This window comes from Oncorhynchus tshawytscha, unplaced genomic scaffold (assembly GCF_018296145.1).
Source record: "Oncorhynchus tshawytscha isolate Ot180627B unplaced genomic scaffold, Otsh_v2.0 Un_contig_172_pilon_pilon, whole genome shotgun sequence".
NCBI classification, from domain to species: Eukaryota; Metazoa; Chordata; class Actinopteri; order Salmoniformes; family Salmonidae; genus Oncorhynchus; species Oncorhynchus tshawytscha.
The window spans coordinates 105,944-123,679 of NW_024609701.1; the positions used below are offsets into that span (position 1 = coordinate 105,944).

Sequence of the window (17,736 nt, forward strand, 5' to 3'; positions counted from 1 at the left end):
TCTGGAGTGACATTTCCCAGTAGGTACAGATCTAGGATCAGCTTCTCCTCCCTCGATCCTAAACTTAACAATTAGGGGGAGATACAAAGCTGTCCCAAGATCAGCTGCACAGCCGCCTCACCTTGATGTTCTGTGCGTCCACATTGGAGTTGGAGTCCAGCAGCAGGGTGATGACTGTAGTGTTGCCGGCCAGCACGGCCCAGTGCAGAGCCGTGTTTTTGTGGTACTTGTCACCCAGGTTGACCGACACGTTGAAGGTCAGCAGTAGCCGGGTGGGGTCCACGCTGTTAGGACGGGACAAAGTTCAAGTGCAAAGCCTTTATGGTCTATTTGTGAATTACAGACACAGTTGAAGTTTAGTGGCTATTTAAATATTAGCCCACTGCACATTCTTCTTTGTGCTTTTAGTATCAGTCTGTTATCTGTCTGTTATCCATGTCTGAATGTTGTGTATCTAGATGGGCATTCCATCTCTAAACGTTGCGTATCTAGATGGGCATTCCATCTCTAAACGTTGCGTATCTAGGTGGGCATTCCATCTCTAAACGTTGCGTATCTAGGTGGGCATTCCATCTCTAAACGTTGCGTATCTAGGTGGGCATTCCATCTCTAAACGTTGCGTATCTAGGTGGGCATTCCATCTCTAAACGTTGCGTATCTAGGTGGGCATTCCATCTCTAAACGTTGTGTATCTAGGTGGGCATTCCAGTATCTAGGTGGGCATTCCATCTCTAAACGTTGTGTATCTAGGTGGGCATTCCATCTCTAAACGTTGTGTATCTAGGTGGGCATTCCATCTCTAAACGTTGTGTATCTAGGTGGGCATTCCATCTCTAAACGTTGTGGGCATTATCTAGATGGGCATTCCATCTCTAAACGTTGTGTATCTAGATGGGCATTCCATCTCTAAACGTATCTGTGGGCATTCCATCTAGATCTAGATGGGCATTCCATCATCTAAACGTTGTGTATCTAGATGGGCATTCCATCTCTAAACGTTGCGTATCTAGGTGGGCATTCCATCTCTAAACGTTGCGTATCTAGATGGGCATTCCATCTCTAAACGTTGTGTATCTAGATGGGCATTCCATCTCTAAACGTTGTGTATCTAGATGGGCATTCCATCTCTAAACGTTGTGTATCTAGATGGGCATTCCATCTCTAAACGTTGTGTATCTAGATGGGCATTCCATCTCTAAACGTTGTGTATCTAGATGGGCATTCCATCTCTAAACGTTGTGTATCTAGATGGGCATTCCATCTCTAAACGTTGTGTATCTAGATGGGCATTCCATCTCTAAACGTTGTGTATCTAGATGGGCAGTCCATTTCTAAATGGGCATGGATTTCCGTTTGTGTGACCGCTTTGTGAGTTTAAATGAACTTGGTGTATTATGGCTAGATGGGGAAAGGCTAGGATGTAAGTAGGATATGGGTGAACGCATGACACACACACACACACACACCTGTGTGTCCTGTAAGCTGCCCACATCAAGGGAGTCATTCCATTCTGATCCATCATGTCCACATCCTATAGGAGGAGAGGGAGAAAGAGCAGTTGGTCACAATCCCCCAATAAACCCAGAGAAGACCGACACTGTGCTTCTTTGAAGATGTTTGAACTTCTTTGAAGATGCTACTGAACAGTTCCAGGAAAAACCTGGCAGGGCTGACAATGTGGAATGCAGGTTTTGAAAACTAATGAAACAACACCTCCTGGTGGTGGGAAACGAATGAAACAACGCCCCCGTTCTAAATTTTTTTTTTTTTACCTTAATTTCACTAGGCAAGTCAGTTAAGAACAAATTCTTATTTTCAATGATGGCCTAGGAACAGTGGGTTAACTGCCTGTTCAGGGGCAGAACGACAGATTTGTACCTTGTCAGCTCGGGGGTTTGAACTTGCAACCGTCCAGTTACTTGTCCAACGCTCTAACCACTAGGCTACCCTGCCGCCCAGGTGGTGGGAAACTAATGAAACAACGCCCCCCAGGTGGTGGGAAACTAATGAAACAACGCCCCCCAGGTGGTGGGAAACTAATGAAACAACGCCCCCCAGGTGGTGGGAAACTAATGAAACAACGCCCCCAGGTGGTGGGAAACTAATGAAACAACGCCCCCAGGTGGTGGGAAACTAACAACGCCCCCAGGTGGTGGGAAACTAATGAAACAACGCCCCCAGGTGGTGGGAAACTAATGAAACAACGCCCCCAGGTGGTGGGAAACTAATGAAACAACGCCCCCAGGTGGTGGGAAACTAATGAAACAACGCCCCCAGGTGGTGGGAAACTAATGAAACAACGCCCCCCCCAGGTGGTGGGAAACTAATGAAACAACAACGCCCCCAGGTGGTGGGAAACTAATGAAACAACGCCCCCCAGGTGGTGGGAAACTAATGAAACAACGCCCCCCAGGTGGTGGGAAACTAATGAAACAACGCCCCCCAGGTGGTGGGAAACTAATGAAACAGCGCCCCTGGTGGCCGACAACAACATCTCCTGAGATTTGAATGAGCGAGAAAAGCTTTAAAATGAAAAACTGTTTCAGTTCTGCTGCGATCAGAATAAATATAACACAGGGGTGACGTCACAGTAAATCTAATGGACGCGCGCTGCATGACCCCTAACCACTTGTGGAGATCTGAGAGGATTTCAGAGGTTTAAGAATTATGGTAATATCTCCACAATGCCCTCTAAAAGGCTAAGCAGGATTTTTACAATATTGCTTCCACCTATCAGCCTCTCAGATCTACACAAGTACACAGGAAGTAGGGGTTAGGGGCTCATTTGCAATTGGGACATACCTGTCCCTTGGCGATGAGGTAGGCCACGATGGAGGTGTGTCCGAACTGGGCAGCCAGGTGGACACAGCTGCAGCCCTCTCCGTCGATGAGCGAGGGGTCGGACCCATACTTCAGCAGCTGTACCACCATGGAGAGGTGGCCCTGTCTGTGGACACACACAACATCATTATGTTGATGAGCACAAGAACTAACTGGTATTACGTGATATTAGCATTTAGACATGTTTCTGGGTTTTGTTTTGTTTAAAGGATCAATCTGTAACTTTCATCTGCAGCACAGAAGAAACTAGCCAACCCCCCTTAATAACACCCCATTATTAACAGCAGGAATGGACATGACAGATTGCACCAATAATAACTACATGTAAAGTCTCTGGGGGTTTTGTAGGTAGGAAATGGTTTGAATCGCCGAGCTGACTAGGTGAAGTCTGTCCATGTGTCCTTGAGCAAGGCACTGAACCCTAAATGCTCCTGTAAGTCGCTCTGGATAAGAGTGTCTGTTAAATGAATAAAATATCATAGAAATGAAACAGACACCACATCCAATTGAGAGATGTTTAATAAGAAGATTGATGCACTAGATACTTAACCAAACACAATCCTCAACAACATTGTAATTACGTCCTTATATTCACAATACTACACATAAATCTCATATAGAAAGTGTCAGTGACCCGACAGATGGGCTCCACTCCCATCTACTGTGAAAGGTCACTAGCAGGGAGGGGGGCTGCCGACAAAGCCGTGAGGCCTGGCTAGGTATCAGGCCCCCGGCTAGGGATGGTTGCCCCCTGCTGATCATATGAATAATGCAGTAGAAAGCTCTTTGACAGGGGTGAGGACAGGCAGTATTGGGACTTCATACAAGCCTGAAGGTCTCATGTGACTCGGGGGGGAAAGGACTTCAGCAGAAACACGGCCTATGACACCCACACAGGGGAAAGGAGAGAGTCCACTGGAAACAACACCTCTCCTTTGTACAGTATATAACCTTTCTCTCTAGATGGTCATATCTACAGATCAGCATTTCCAACAGGACCTAATGTTTTGGGACTGCTGGACAAGCTTGGTCCTGGAAAGCAGACTGAACCAGAGTCTGTTAATGCCTCATTGTTGTTACTCTTACCTTGTGGCCCAATGCAGTGGTGTGGAGTTGAGGTCACCTCCCAACTGGTCCACCATCGCCCCCTTTGATATGTAGTACCTACACACAGCGGCAGAGTCACAAATACATTTAGCACTCACTCACTCACTCACTCAACTACAGGTGGTGAAAAGATTAGATTGTTGATGCAGTGAGATAAAACAGATGAACCAATTCAGTTTTATTGCCTCAGGATCTCCAGCAATATGGCGTTTTAAGAGGGTGTCTGCCTTCCAATGGAACGGATGGCTCAGACCTTAGCAGACATCCAGGAACTTGTTCTCTCCTTCCTGCTATGTTGTATTAGAATGGTTTGGGATTCTATTCTTATACAGAGAGACCATGGTTCTGGCAGTGTTTCTGTACTGTACAGTGTGTGTACTGCACCACGACACCCCTCTGCACCACGACACCCCTCTGCACCACGACACCCCTCTGCACCACGACACCCCTCTGCACCACGACACCCCTCTGCACCACAATGGTAAACACAGCACAGTAGGATGGCTGCATTCACTCACACCTGGGTTCTCTTCACCAGGGACCAAACAGAAGCTAACAGGGAGGGACTAACTGAACTAGTCCAATAAGAAACTAATTTTCTGTTGCAAAATGTTTGCACTAATGTATAGGACCAATGCCGGCCTTTGTCCTGTGTGAGTATGAGTCTCCATCACACCGACAGCGTCATGGTGCAAAACGGTCCACAGGATCACAACAAAAGTTCAACATTCACCTTCTGCTACCATTTCTGTCACGCCGTCTCTACACATACAATGTGATGCATACCTTTATAAATCCAACGTATGACCCAGAGAACACACTGCAATGTTCCGGGACTACGTCCTGTGTGAGTTTCGGGTTCCGGGACTACGTCCTGTGTGAGTTTCGGGTTCCGGGACTACGTCCTGTGTGAGTTTCGGGTTCCGGGACTACGTCCTGTGTGAGTTTCGGGTTCCGGGACTACGTCCTGTGTGAGTTTCGGGTTCCGGGACTACGTCCTGTGTGAGTTTAGGGTTCCGGGACTACGTCCTGTGTGAGTTTAGGGTTCCGGGACTACATCCTGTGTGAGTTTAGGGTTCCGGGACTACGTCCTGTGTGAGTTTAGGGTTCCAGGACTATGTCCTGTGTGAGTATGTGTGTTTAGGGTTCTAGGACAGTGCATGAGTTCCAGTCTGACTGGGAAATCCGTCTGATAAGAAACATTCCACAGGAGGGTGTTGGGAGTAGCATTTCACGTGTACATGTAGGTTTACTGCAACTCACATGTAAGACAGCTGAATAGTGAGAGGAGGTCAAGGGCATTGGGTTATTCAGTGTGAGGCCTGTGTGTGTATGTGACTGAGGTGTGTGAGTGTGAGGCCTGTGTGTGTATGTGACTGAGGTGTGTGAGTGTGAGGCCTGTGTGTGTATGTGACTGAGGTGTGTGAGTGTGAGGTCTGTGTGTATGTGACTGAGGTGTGTGAGTGTGAGGCCTGTGTGTGTATGTGACTGAGGTGTGTGAGTGTGAGGTCTGTGTGTATGTGACTGAGGTGTGTGAGTGTGAGGTCTGTGTGTGTATATGACTGAGGTGTGTGAGTGTGAGGTCTGTGTGTGTATGTGACTGAGGTGTGTGAGTGCGAGGTCTGTGTGTGTCTCACTCACTTGACCAAGTCTATTCTATTGTTGATGGCGGCCCAGTGCAGGAGTGTGACGTTCTCTTTATCCGGCTGCTGAACGTCATAGCCTGCCTCCACCAGCTCTCTGCAGCGCTCAAAGATCCCATACCTGGAGAATGTAGGTAGACAAGGTTAGCATAGGGTCAACACACACACGCTTTACCCACAACAGTATCCCTTGTCATAACGGCCTTTTCTGTCCTTAACAGAGCACATATCAGGAGGATGAAGCATCTTGATTTAGGTTCTTCTTCTTCTTCAATAAAAGAAACACAAGGCCTTCTTTGTTTGTCAGTCAGACTATTCTACTCCAGAGGGAAACCTAGACCTATGTCTCCACTGTATTCACATTCATGACAACATATTTATACAGTGCCTTCAGAAACTATTCATATTCTTTGACTTGTGTAAGACTGAATTCAAAATGGATTAAATAGATTTCTCACACATTTACACAGTGAAAACATGTTTTTATAAATGCATGCAAATTTATTTGATATGAAATAAAGAAATATCTAATTTACATAAGTATTCACACCCCTGAGTCAATACATGTTTCAATCACATCTGACAGCAATTATAGCTGAGTCTTTCTGGGTAAGTCTCTAAGAGCTTTCCACACCAACATTTTGCAACATGTACACATTATTCTTTAAAAAAAATTGTTGGTTGTTGATCATTGCTAGACAACCATTTTCAGGTCTTGCCATCGATTTTCAAGTAAATTTATGTCAAAACTGTAACTCGGCCACTCAGGAACATCCATGGTCTTCTTGGTAAGCAAATCCAGTGTAGATTTGGCCTTATGTTCTAGGTTATTGTCCTGCTGAAAGGTGAATTCATCTCTGAGTATCTGGTGTGAAAGCAGACCAGGTTTTCCTCTAGGATTTTTCCTGTGCTTAGCTCCATTCCGAAAAACTCCCCAGTCCTTAACAATTACAAGCATACCCATAACATGATGCAGCCACCACAATGCTTGAAAATGTGGAGAGTTGTACTTAGTAATGTGTTCCGGGACTTTATATTTCAGGCCAGAAAGTTCCTTTGTCATTTTTTTTGTTGCAGTATTACTTTAGTGCCTCGTTGCAAAACAGGATGCATGTTTTGGAATATTGGTATTCTGTACAGGCTTCCTTTTTCCTCTGTCAATGAGGTTAGAATTGTAGAGTAACTACAATGTTGTTGATCCATCCTCAGTTCTCTGATCACAGCCATTAAAGTCTAACTGTTATAAAGTCACCATTGGCCTCACATGCTGACGACACCACTCACCACTTGCAAAATACATGTAAATCAAATGTATTTATATAGCCCTTCTTACATCAGCTGATATCTCAAAGTGCTGTACAGAACCCAGCCTAAAACCCCAAACAGCAAGCAATGCAGGTGTAGAAGCACGGTGGCTAGGAAAAACTCTCTAGAAAGGCCAAAACCTAGGAAGAGAGGAACCAAGCTAGGAACCAGTCCTCTTCTGGCTGTGCCGGCTAGAGATTTTAACAGAACATGGCCAAGATGTTCAAATGTTCATAAATGACCAGCAGGGTCAAATAATAATAATCACAGTTGTTGTCGAGGGTGAAATAGGTCAGCACCTCAGGACATAAACATACGTGTTATTCAATTATTGCACCCACACTGCTCGCAAGTGCCAATGAGCGTTGTAAGAGAATTATGCCCTGTTATACAAGTGACCACAGGAAACGTCTTTGGAGTATACACTTAGTCATTTGGAGTATACACTTAGTCATTTGGAGTATACACTTAGTCATTTGGAGTATACACTTAGTCATTTGGAGTACACTTAGTCATTTGCAGTATACACTTAGTCATTTGCAAGTATACACTTAGTCATTTGCAAGTATACACTTAGTCATTTGGAGTATACACTTAGTCATTTGGAGTATACACTTAGTCATTTGGAAGTATACACTTAGTCATTTGGAGTATACACTTAGTCATTTGGAGTATACACTTAGTCATTTGGAGTATACACTTAGTCATTTGCAAGTAACACACTCAGTACAAAATATGGTGTTTTCCCTTTTTATCCCCTACTGAGGATCACCCCGCCCAGGGTGATGTCCCTTAACTTTAATACCAAATAAACTCAGAATTAATAGTTGCTAATACAAAGATGTCTCTGCTAGGAGTTGTTCAGCTTATTGTTATTTGCAGTTAGTTTCCCAATCCTTCTTCCTCCTGTTACTATCATGTGCCAGCAGAAGTAAGACTGGAACATAGTATCAACAGAAACTGAACGTATATTTTCAACACAGACATCTGATTTTTGTACAGTTCACCTCTTTGTGCACTTTACGTCTCTACCACTGATTATTAATCTCAAGCTAAAGCAAAACATTAAATCATTGTACTTTTGTAATTACAGGTGTTCCTATAATGTACAGATATGATAAAATTCCTTTCAAGTCAGTTATATTTGTGACGCTGATCACGGTGCTAGTCCTGCCTCTCTCATCTCCTCATTGGTTTATAGAAGCAGATACCCACGTGCCATTTCCTCATTGGTTATACCCACGTGGGTGATTGAAAGACAACTGAGTTCGTCGGTCGTCATGGTAATACTATGAAAGTTCAGATGCCGATCGCCATATAAAGTCCAAAGAAGAAAAAGCCTGGAAGGAGGAGACATGACAAGAAGAGGAACTTAAAACGTTCCACCTTCTCCACTACTGTCCCGTTGATGTGGATAAGGGGCTGCTCCACCACCCAATGTCACAGGAAGGACATAAAGATCATCAAGGACAACAACCACCCGAGCCACTGCCTGTTCACCCCGCGAACATCCAGAAGGCGAGGTCAGTACAGGTGCATCAAAGCAGGGACCGAGAGACTGAAAAACAGCTTCTATCTCAAGGCCATCAGACTGTTAAACAGCCACCACTAACATTGAGTGGCTGCTGCCAACATACTGACTCATCTCTAGCCACATTAATAATTAAAAATTGGATGTAATAAATGTATCACTAGTTACTTTAAAAATGCCACTTTATATAATGTTTACATACCCTACATTACTCATCTCATATGTATCTACTGCATCTCGCCTATGTCGTTCGGCCATCGCTCATCCATATATTTATATGTACATATTCTTATTCATTCCTTTACACTTGTGTGTGTATAAGGTAGTTGTGAAGTTGTTAGATATTACTGCACGGTCAGAACTAGAAGCACAAGCATTTCGCTACACTCGCATTAACATCTGCTAACCATGTGTTTGTGACCAATAACATTTGATTTGGAAACGATTCGGTTCACTGTTTTATGTGTGGATTAATTGTCGGAGAAGGACCTTGTGCATTTCAGGTAAAATAATAACTCAATGTTTATATCCCAGGACAAGCTAGCTAGCTATGTTGCCATAATTGTTTAATGCTTTTAGACCTGTCCCCGAAATTAAAATAATTGGTTCAGAGTTTGTTTTGATATTTTAACCTGCGTGTCATGATCTCGTTTGGTGTGGGGGGACAAAATCAATTGGCGCACGATGGCCGGTTTGGGTACGGTGTCATGGTGAAATTCCTGAGCGGATTTTCTTCTCCGGCAACTGAGTTAGGAAGGACACCTGTATCTTTGAGGTGACAGGGTGTAGATACCCCATCCAAAGTCTAATTAATTACTTCACCATACTCAAAGGGATATTCAATGTCTGTGTTTGAGGTGCCCTTCTTTGCGAAACATTGTAAAACCTCCCTGGTCTTTCTGTTTGAATCGATTTTTGATATTCACTGCTTGACTGGGGGACCTTATAGACAAGTGTGTCTGTGGGGAGTACAGTGAGGAGGTAGTCATTCAAAAAGTAGCTTAAACACTATTATTGCCCCCAGAGTGAGTCCATGCAACTTATTATGGGACTTGTTGGGCACATGTTGACTCCTGAACCTATTTAGGCTTGCCATAACAAATTGATTCAAGACAATTCAGATTTTCATTTTTTATTAATTTGTAAAACATCTGAAAACAAAATTCCACTGACATTATGGGGTATTGTGTGTGACAAAAAACTCATTTGAATCCATTTTAAATTCAGGCTGTAACAACATGTGTAAAAAGTCAATGGGTGTGAATACTTTGAAGGAACTGTGGTCATTCACCATTGGTCTGGATCATAGGGGAAGGAACGTTTCATAATACCATGTGAACACATTCATGGGGGAAGGGAAATCACAGGTAGTGCAGACTAGCTGATATATATCTGGTCCTGACGATGCCAGAACAAGGAAACAAGTCCAGGGAGGCTGGTAGTAAATCACACAGGAAATACATGTTCTGTAAGTGGTTTCCTGCGAGCGTCCATACTAGGGGCCTGTCTGTTACCCTATATGCAAACCAACTAGAGGGAGTATCGATAGCGGTGTAGTGTGAAGTTGCTCCTAGACACTGATCTTGAGCCAGTTTTGCATTTTCCCCACTAATGGTTAAGGTTAGGACTGGGGGAGGGGTAACAGATCCTAGATCTGAACCTAGGGGTACAGATTCACCCCGAAGCAGGGATTGATAGCCACTAGTCTGGAGCAGCGATATGACCTGGTGCAGGCATCGATAGACACTAGTCAACAGGTTCTCCCATCTCCACAGAGAAACTGTGGAGCTCTGTCAGAGTGACCATCAGGTTCTTGGTCACCTCCCTGACCAAGTCCCTTCTCCCCCGATTGCTCCGTTAGGCAGGCAGCCAGATCTAGGAAGATTCTTGGTGGTTCCAAACTTCTTCCATTTAAGAATGATGGAGACCACTGTGTTCTACGGGACCTTCAATTCTGCAGACATTTTTGGTACCCTTCCCCAGATCTGTGCCTCGACATAAACCTGTCTCGGAGATCCATGGACAATTCCTTCGACCTCATGGACAATTCCTTCGACCTTTTGCTCTGACATGCACTGTCATCTGTGGGACCTTATATAAACAGGTGTGTGCCTTTCCAAATCATGTCCAATCAATTGAATTTACCACAGGTGGACTCCAAACAAGTTGTAGAAACATCTCAAGGATGATCAATGGAAACATGATTCACCTGAGCTCAATTTCGAGACTCATAGCAAAGGGTCTGAATAAATCAATTCTGTTTTTAGAAATGTGCAAACATTTCTAAAAAGCTGTTTTCGCTTTATTATGGGATATTGTGTGTAGATTGATAAAATGCCAGCTTCTCTTAGCCACATGTCTGGGGAGCTGCTTTGCATGGGACCACAGGTAGGCTAGTGGATAGAGCGTTGGCCTAGTAACCAAAAGGTGGTAAGATCAAATCCCTGAGCTTACAAGGTAAATATCTGTTGTTCTGCCCCTGAACAAGGCAGTTAACCCACTGTTCCGAGGCCGTCATTGTAAATAAGAATTTGTTCTTAACTGACCTAGTTAAATAAAGGAAAAAAGCAGTCAGACCTATGTGCTGGAGAACAACGTGGAGCCTGCAAATAATGTTTGCCCTGCTACACAAGTAAGATAACTATACCACAACAGGAAGTGTTTTTAAAACCAGGTATATTGCTTGTATACCAGCCCACATTGCTTGTATACCTTGAACCACACCGGCCAAGCTTTGCGCGCATACACACACAAGCATGCACACACACGTGAGCCCGGCGGTGCGTGGGTACTCACTGCGTGGCTTTGACGATGTCCCAGGTACTGTAGTCATCCACGTGGCTCTTGCGCCCCACATTCTCACTGTAGCCATGGTTATAGTGACTCTGGGGCTTGAGTTCCTGTTGGGAGAGAAAAAAAAACAGCAATGAGTTTCATCAATCCGTGCCTTGCCTGGACCCAGAGGGCCTACCCAGATGGCACAGCGTCATCTCACGAGAGCGATTGAATGAGTGACAGAGAGAGTTGGAGGAGGCTGTGTCGTGTTCTGATGGTGGGCAACAGTGAGCCGGGGCCGCCCACATAGGCCCTTCACATTCTTATTAGCCTCCACGGCAACGCCATGGCAACGTCATTTAACCTCCCCCCTCACCCCGGGAGGACTGCTGTACTGCTGCCTTGGTGACTGGTAAATACACATCACATCCCAGTTCTCACTCAGTCTCTATAACCTTTACTGAACAACACTATTGGTCCAGGAGAATGTAGTTAGGGTTTTCATAAAAGCATGAAACTTGGTTCACGTGTACAGTACTGACTGTAAAACAACCATAACAGGCCTATATATATCCTAGATTCCTAAAAAAATCTATTTTCCAATGAAAGGCCCTGTGACAGACTAGCGTCCTGTCCAGGGAGTGTGCTTGTACGTCAAGCTGCCCCACACTACAGACTCAGGATATGGGCTCTTGCTATAAGGATACTGGGTTAATGATGAATCATATAGACCTACAGCAGACTATAAGGATACTGGGCTAATGATGAATCATATAGACTAACAGCAGACTATAAGGATACTGGGTTAATGATGAATCATATAGACCTACAGCAGACTATAAGGATACTGGGCTAATGATGAATCATATAGACTAACAGCAGACTATAAGGATACTGGGTTAATGATTGATCATATAGACCTACAAGGCTATACGGATGAAAATCTGATGGGAAAAACACTTGGTAGACAGTTAATGAGGGGTAAGGATTATAATGAGATCATTAAATATGTATAGTAATCTATAATCTACAGGCTACCCTGAAGGGAGGAGAGGAGCTAGAGCTGACTGGAGGAGGGGGAGGAGCTAGAGCTGACTGGAGGAGGGAGAGGAGCTAGAGCTGACTGGAGGAGGGAGAGGAGCTAGAGCTGACTGGAGGAGGGAGAGGAGCTAGAGCTGACTGGAGGAGGGAGAGGAGCTAGAGCTGACTGGAGGAGGGAGAGGAGCTAGAGCTGACTGGAGGAGGGAGAGGAGCTAGAGCTGACTGGAGGAGGGAGAGGAGCTAGAGCTGACTGGAGGATGGAGAGGAGCTAGAGCTGACTGGAGGAGGGAGAGGAGCTAGAGCTGACTGGAGGATGGAGAAGAGCTAGAGCTGACTGGAGGATGGAGAGGGATGAAAGGCGAAAGGAGGAGAGGGGGAAGAACCATGCCAGACAGATGAAAGACTACCCTCTGGCAGTCTTTCAAAAGGCCCTCAAATCACATCCATGCCCTCTGACTTGGGTTGCAAAGGGTCGGAAACCTTCCATAATTTTCCATGGGAATTTAGGCCCTGGGATTTGGGGAATTTTGCTTAAATGCATCAAAAAAAGATAGCTTATAACAGTGAACCTTTTTTGTGGGATACACATATGCCAATTCTAGGTGTTGTGGCATATTTTGGTTGAACTATCCCCAATTCAATAGAATTGCAACCCTCTGCATGCACAGTGCACTCTTCCATCACATGTGCAGTGCACTCTTCCATCACATGTGCAGTGCACTCTTCCATCACATGTGCAGTGCACTCTTCCATCACATGTGCAGTGCACTCTTCCATCACATGTGCAGTGCACTCTTCCATCACATGTGCAGTGCACTCTTCCATCACATGTGCAGCTGATTCTCAAGATCTTGCACACTAATGAGATGCTATTGAGCCCACACTACTACACTGTCTGAGCCAAGGACTACATGCTTTCTGGTAAGTTTTGATTACAATACTAGGTGGGGTGAATATATTTCATGACATCATTTTTTGTTAACTAGTAAATAGTAGCCTACAGCAAAGTGTGTTTCAATAATTTCTAACTTGTTAACAATTTCTGCTAGTTAGTTTTTGCTAACAGGTGGGTTTTTCGCTTGCTTGAGGCTGCTAACTGAGTAGAGTTAATTAACCGGTTTCATACAAGTTTCATTTTAAAACATGTATCTTACAAAGGAGTTGTTTAATCTAACTACTTAACTATTAATATGTACATGGAATTGTATTTATTTTTTTAACCACATTTTTTCTAATATTTTCAGGGAAATGCCACGGGCACTATCTGATGTGTGGAGACATTTCACTGCAGCTAATGTAGAAGGAAAAATGGTGTACATCTGCAAATACTGTGCCAAATCATATGTGAAGAATGCAAAAAAAGACACAGAATCATCTGGCCAAGTGCATAAAGTTCCCTCAGCGCTCACAACAAGCAACCTCTGACAAAAGTCCCTCTACTTCTATTCGAGGTGAAGATGATGAATCAGACACCTTATTCGAAAGCAACTGCTCATGGTCCTCCTGGAATCAGAAGTTGTTTTTTTTCTCAATGGAGGAACGTAGTCAGAGAAATTCTGATGAATGTCTTGCTCGAGCTGTGTATGCAACTGGCTCACCTCTGATGCTCACAGGCAATGTGTATTGGAAGAGATTTTTGAATGTTCTTCGCCCAGCATACACTCCTCCAAACAGACATGCTTTATCTACTCATTTGCTGGATGCAGAGTTCAACAGAGTTCAAGTGAAGGTCAAACAAATCATAGAGAAAGCAGACTGTATTGCAATCATCTCTGATGGGTGGTCGAATGTTCGTGGGCAAGGAATAATTAACTACATCTCCACCCCTCAACCTATATTATACAAGAACACATACACAAGGGACAACAGACACACCAGTCTCTACATTGCAGATGAGCTGAAGGCAGTCAATGACCTTGGACCACAGAAGGTATTTGGCTCTGGTGACAGACAATGCTGCGAACATGAAGGCTGCTTGGTCTAAAGTGGAGGAGTCACACCCATTGGCTGTGCTGCTCATGCATTGAAGCTGCTCCTCAAGGACATCATGACACTGAAAACAATGGATACACTCTACAAGAGAGCCAAGTAAACAGTTAGGTATGTGAAGAGTCATCAAGTTATAGCAGCAATCTACCTCATCAAGCAAAGTGAGAAGAATAAGAGCACCACATTGAAGCTGCCCAGCAACACCCGTTAGGGTGGTGTTGTCATCATGTTTGACAGTCCCCTGGAGGGGAAGGAGTGTCTCCAAGAAATGGCCATATCACAGTCTGCCGATATGGACAGCCCCGTCAAGAGGATCCTCATGGATGATGTATTTTGGGAGAGAGTGGTACGCAGCCTGAGACTCCTGAAAGACAATGCCATCCTGTCTGATGTTCAGACTATGCTTGCAGATGTAAGAGAAGAAATCCATACTGCCCTGCCCACATCACTGTTGCTCCAAGCAGAGGAAACTGCAGTTCTGAAATACATCAAAAAGCATTTAGACTTCTGCCTGAAGCCCATACACGTTGCAGCGTACATGTTGGACCCCAAGTATGCTGGAGCATCCTGTCTGGTGCAGAGATCAACAAGACCTATGGTGTCATCACTACCATGTCTCGCCACCTTGGCCTGGATGAGGGCAAGGTTCTTGGCAGTCTGGCAAAGTACACTTCCAAGCAAGGGGTTTGGGATGGATATGTGATATGGCAGTCGTGCCAACATATCTCATCAGCCACCTGGTGGAAGAGACTGTGGATCTGAGACTCTTTCCCGCCTTCATCATCCTCCAAATCCCACCAACATCAGCCGCCTCAGAGCACAACTGGTCCTTGTTTGGGAACACACACACCAAAGCATGCAACAGGCTGACCAATACCAGGGTTGAAAAATTGGTGGCCATCCGGGCAAATTTGAGGCTTTTTGAGCCTGACAACAAGCCATCCTCAACAAGGTTGGAAAGTGACAGTGAAGATGAGGTCTCAGAGTCTGATGTTCAAGAGGTGGACATTGAGAAGGTCCAGGAAGAAGACATGGAAGACAAAGACAAAGACAAAGAGAAAGACAACCAAAGCTTTAGTTTCTACACTATCATTTTACAGATGTATGTTGAAAACATTTTTTGGTAGATGCGATGGATCATTGAAGATCATTCAATATTCCTTTTCTTTTGTTGTTCAGTGAAATCATCCCATGTGAAGAGTCAACTCATTTAATTAAAGTTCAATCCGTAACTAAATTGTTTTTAAAATTTATATTGTAAGGATTTAATAATTTCTACTTATGATAAGGTCAATGTTTATGTTTGTCTCCATATGATATGGTAAATATATTCAATACAAAAAACATTTAAAATGGTACTAATATTAATTTGCATTCATTTCCTTTAACTCCCATATATTCCTGTTAATTCCCACGGAAAGTTTCCACCTCTGAATATTCCCCAAACTGTGCAACCCTACCTCTGACATAAATGGCATATTATTATTGTTATTGTTATCTGATCAAAGCAACTAGTGCGTTAGTAGTGCGTTAGTAGTGCGTTAGTAGTGCGTTAGTAGTGCGTTAGTAGTGCGTTAGTAGTGCGTTAGTAGTGCGTTAGTAGTGCGTTAGTAGTGCGTTAGTAGTGCGTTAGTAGTGCGTTAGTAGTGCGTTAGTAGTGCGTTAGTAGTGCGTTAGTAGTGCGTTAGTAGTGCGTTAGTAGTGCGTTAGTAGTGCGTTAGTAGTGCGTTAGTAGTGCGTTCGTAGTGCGTTCGTAGTGCGTTCGTAGTGCGTTCGTAGTGCGTTCGTAGCCTTCCTTTTCTTATGGGTGGCCCCAGTGAGTATCGAACGCATGACCCTGGCGTTGCAAGAGCCACACTCTACCAAGGGAGCTACACATGACCATAAGGTATCAAACTTGTCAATTGAAAACAATGGAAGCCAAACGATGGCCTGAGGGAGAACAGAGCTAGGTATGGGAAACACTAGCTTATTGTAAGTCTTCATCAGAATAGCTACAGCCACAAAGAGTGGAATTCTGGTGAGTATGCCAGAATCACACTCAGGAGAGGTATTTTTTAAACCACCAATTTGCTTTCGGCAAGGTACGGATTGGGACAGTTTCATGCACTGTTATGTCATTGACAGCGGTAAGTAACATGATCTGATGATGATCTGATGATTTGAAAAAATGCTGAGAAACAGGTCCAAGCAACTTCTTCCAGGAACAGAGAGATGTTATTTTGCTGGTGAGGCCATAACGGCCTGTCTCTCCAATCTAGCAGCAACTACATTATCTGACGAAGTGGAGGATGGTTTGGCAATACAATAAACCCCTAAAGACAGAGCAAAACTGTTAGGGCTATTTTAGGCCAGTAGCCAATGATATGATCATGTCATCCTCCAGCCATGGATGTTAGCTAAGGGACAAGGGAGCTTGACTAAGGGCCTCAAAGATAGCCAGGAGTGAGCGGTGAGAGGCACTAAGGGTGCCTGAAGCCACCCATGCTCAATCAGTCCTGCAGCATGTCACTGGAGTAGTGTGAAGTGCTGAACCAGCTCTCCTTACATGGCAGTGAGAGAAACACAAGGTGGACAGTCAGCATGCCAGGGGTGTATTCACCATGGGGCGGCAGGGTAGCCTAGTGGTTAGAGCGTTGGACGAGTAACCGGAAGGTTGCAAGTTCAAACCCCCAAGCTTCAAACCCCCAAACCCCCAAGCAGAACGACACAAATGTGTTGTTCTGCCCCTGAACAGGCAGTTAACCCACTGTTCCTAGGCCGTCATTGAAAATAAGAATTTGTTCTTAACTGACTTGCCTAGTTAAATAAAGGTAAAATAAAAATAAATTGTATTATATTAAGTTAAAAAGTGTTCATTCAGTATTGTTGTAATTGTCATTATTACAAATACATTAAAAAAATATATATATATATATATTTGTATTTTTAAAATCGGACGATTAATCGGTATCGGCGTTGAAAAATCATACTCGGTCGACCTCTAATCCAGTTGACTCACCATTTGAATCTTGTCTGTTTGAAGAAGCAGTGATCAAGGAGGTTCTCAGTCAATAAGGACATATGGCAGGCTCATCCCAGGGGACGGTGTCATACGCCCAGATCTAAAAATAAGCTACAAAAAAAACTAACCTAAATGTAGACTATGGAATCGCGTGGCTTTGTATTAGCTGCAGTATCCCCATGAGTTAATGTGCTCCTCTTCAGTTTAGTGTCAGATTTTAGGCTAGCAAAAAAACAAATACTAAATTACATAAATTTCATTCAGAGTATAGGTCTGTGATGTGCCTGTATTCCTATCTTTACAAGTTAGCTCAAATCATTTAGTCAACTAGGGTATTTGCCATCATCTGTAGCCTGTAGTTTGTAAATACAATCTCTGGATCCAGACTTCATCACCATCACTTTAAATACATCCCACCATTTGTTGCACCTGACCCATTGACAGAAGCTTGTTCAGGGCAGAGGACATGTTTCCTTGCCCGTCGTAGAGTACACCTGACC

General features: G+C 44.1%; 1 protein-coding gene across 2 annotated transcripts in view; it reads right to left on the minus strand.

Moving 5' to 3' along the window:
* Positions 1-17,736, minus strand: part of zdhhc17 (zinc finger DHHC-type palmitoyltransferase 17) — a 46,157-nt gene that overhangs the window by 22,802 nt on the left and 5,619 nt on the right. For both annotated transcript variants that reach the window (XM_042317077.1, XM_042317078.1), the window contains 6 exons: positions 11,224-11,327; positions 5,590-5,712; positions 3,928-4,005; positions 2,803-2,947; positions 1,467-1,531; positions 122-284 (listed from right to left, as the gene is read on the minus strand). In XM_042317077.1, coding sequence (XP_042173011.1) covers positions 122-284; positions 1,467-1,531; positions 2,803-2,947; positions 3,928-4,005; positions 5,590-5,712; positions 11,224-11,327 — 678 coding nt within the window. The remainder of the gene's footprint in view (positions 1-121; positions 285-1,466; positions 1,532-2,802; positions 2,948-3,927; positions 4,006-5,589; positions 5,713-11,223; positions 11,328-17,736) is intronic.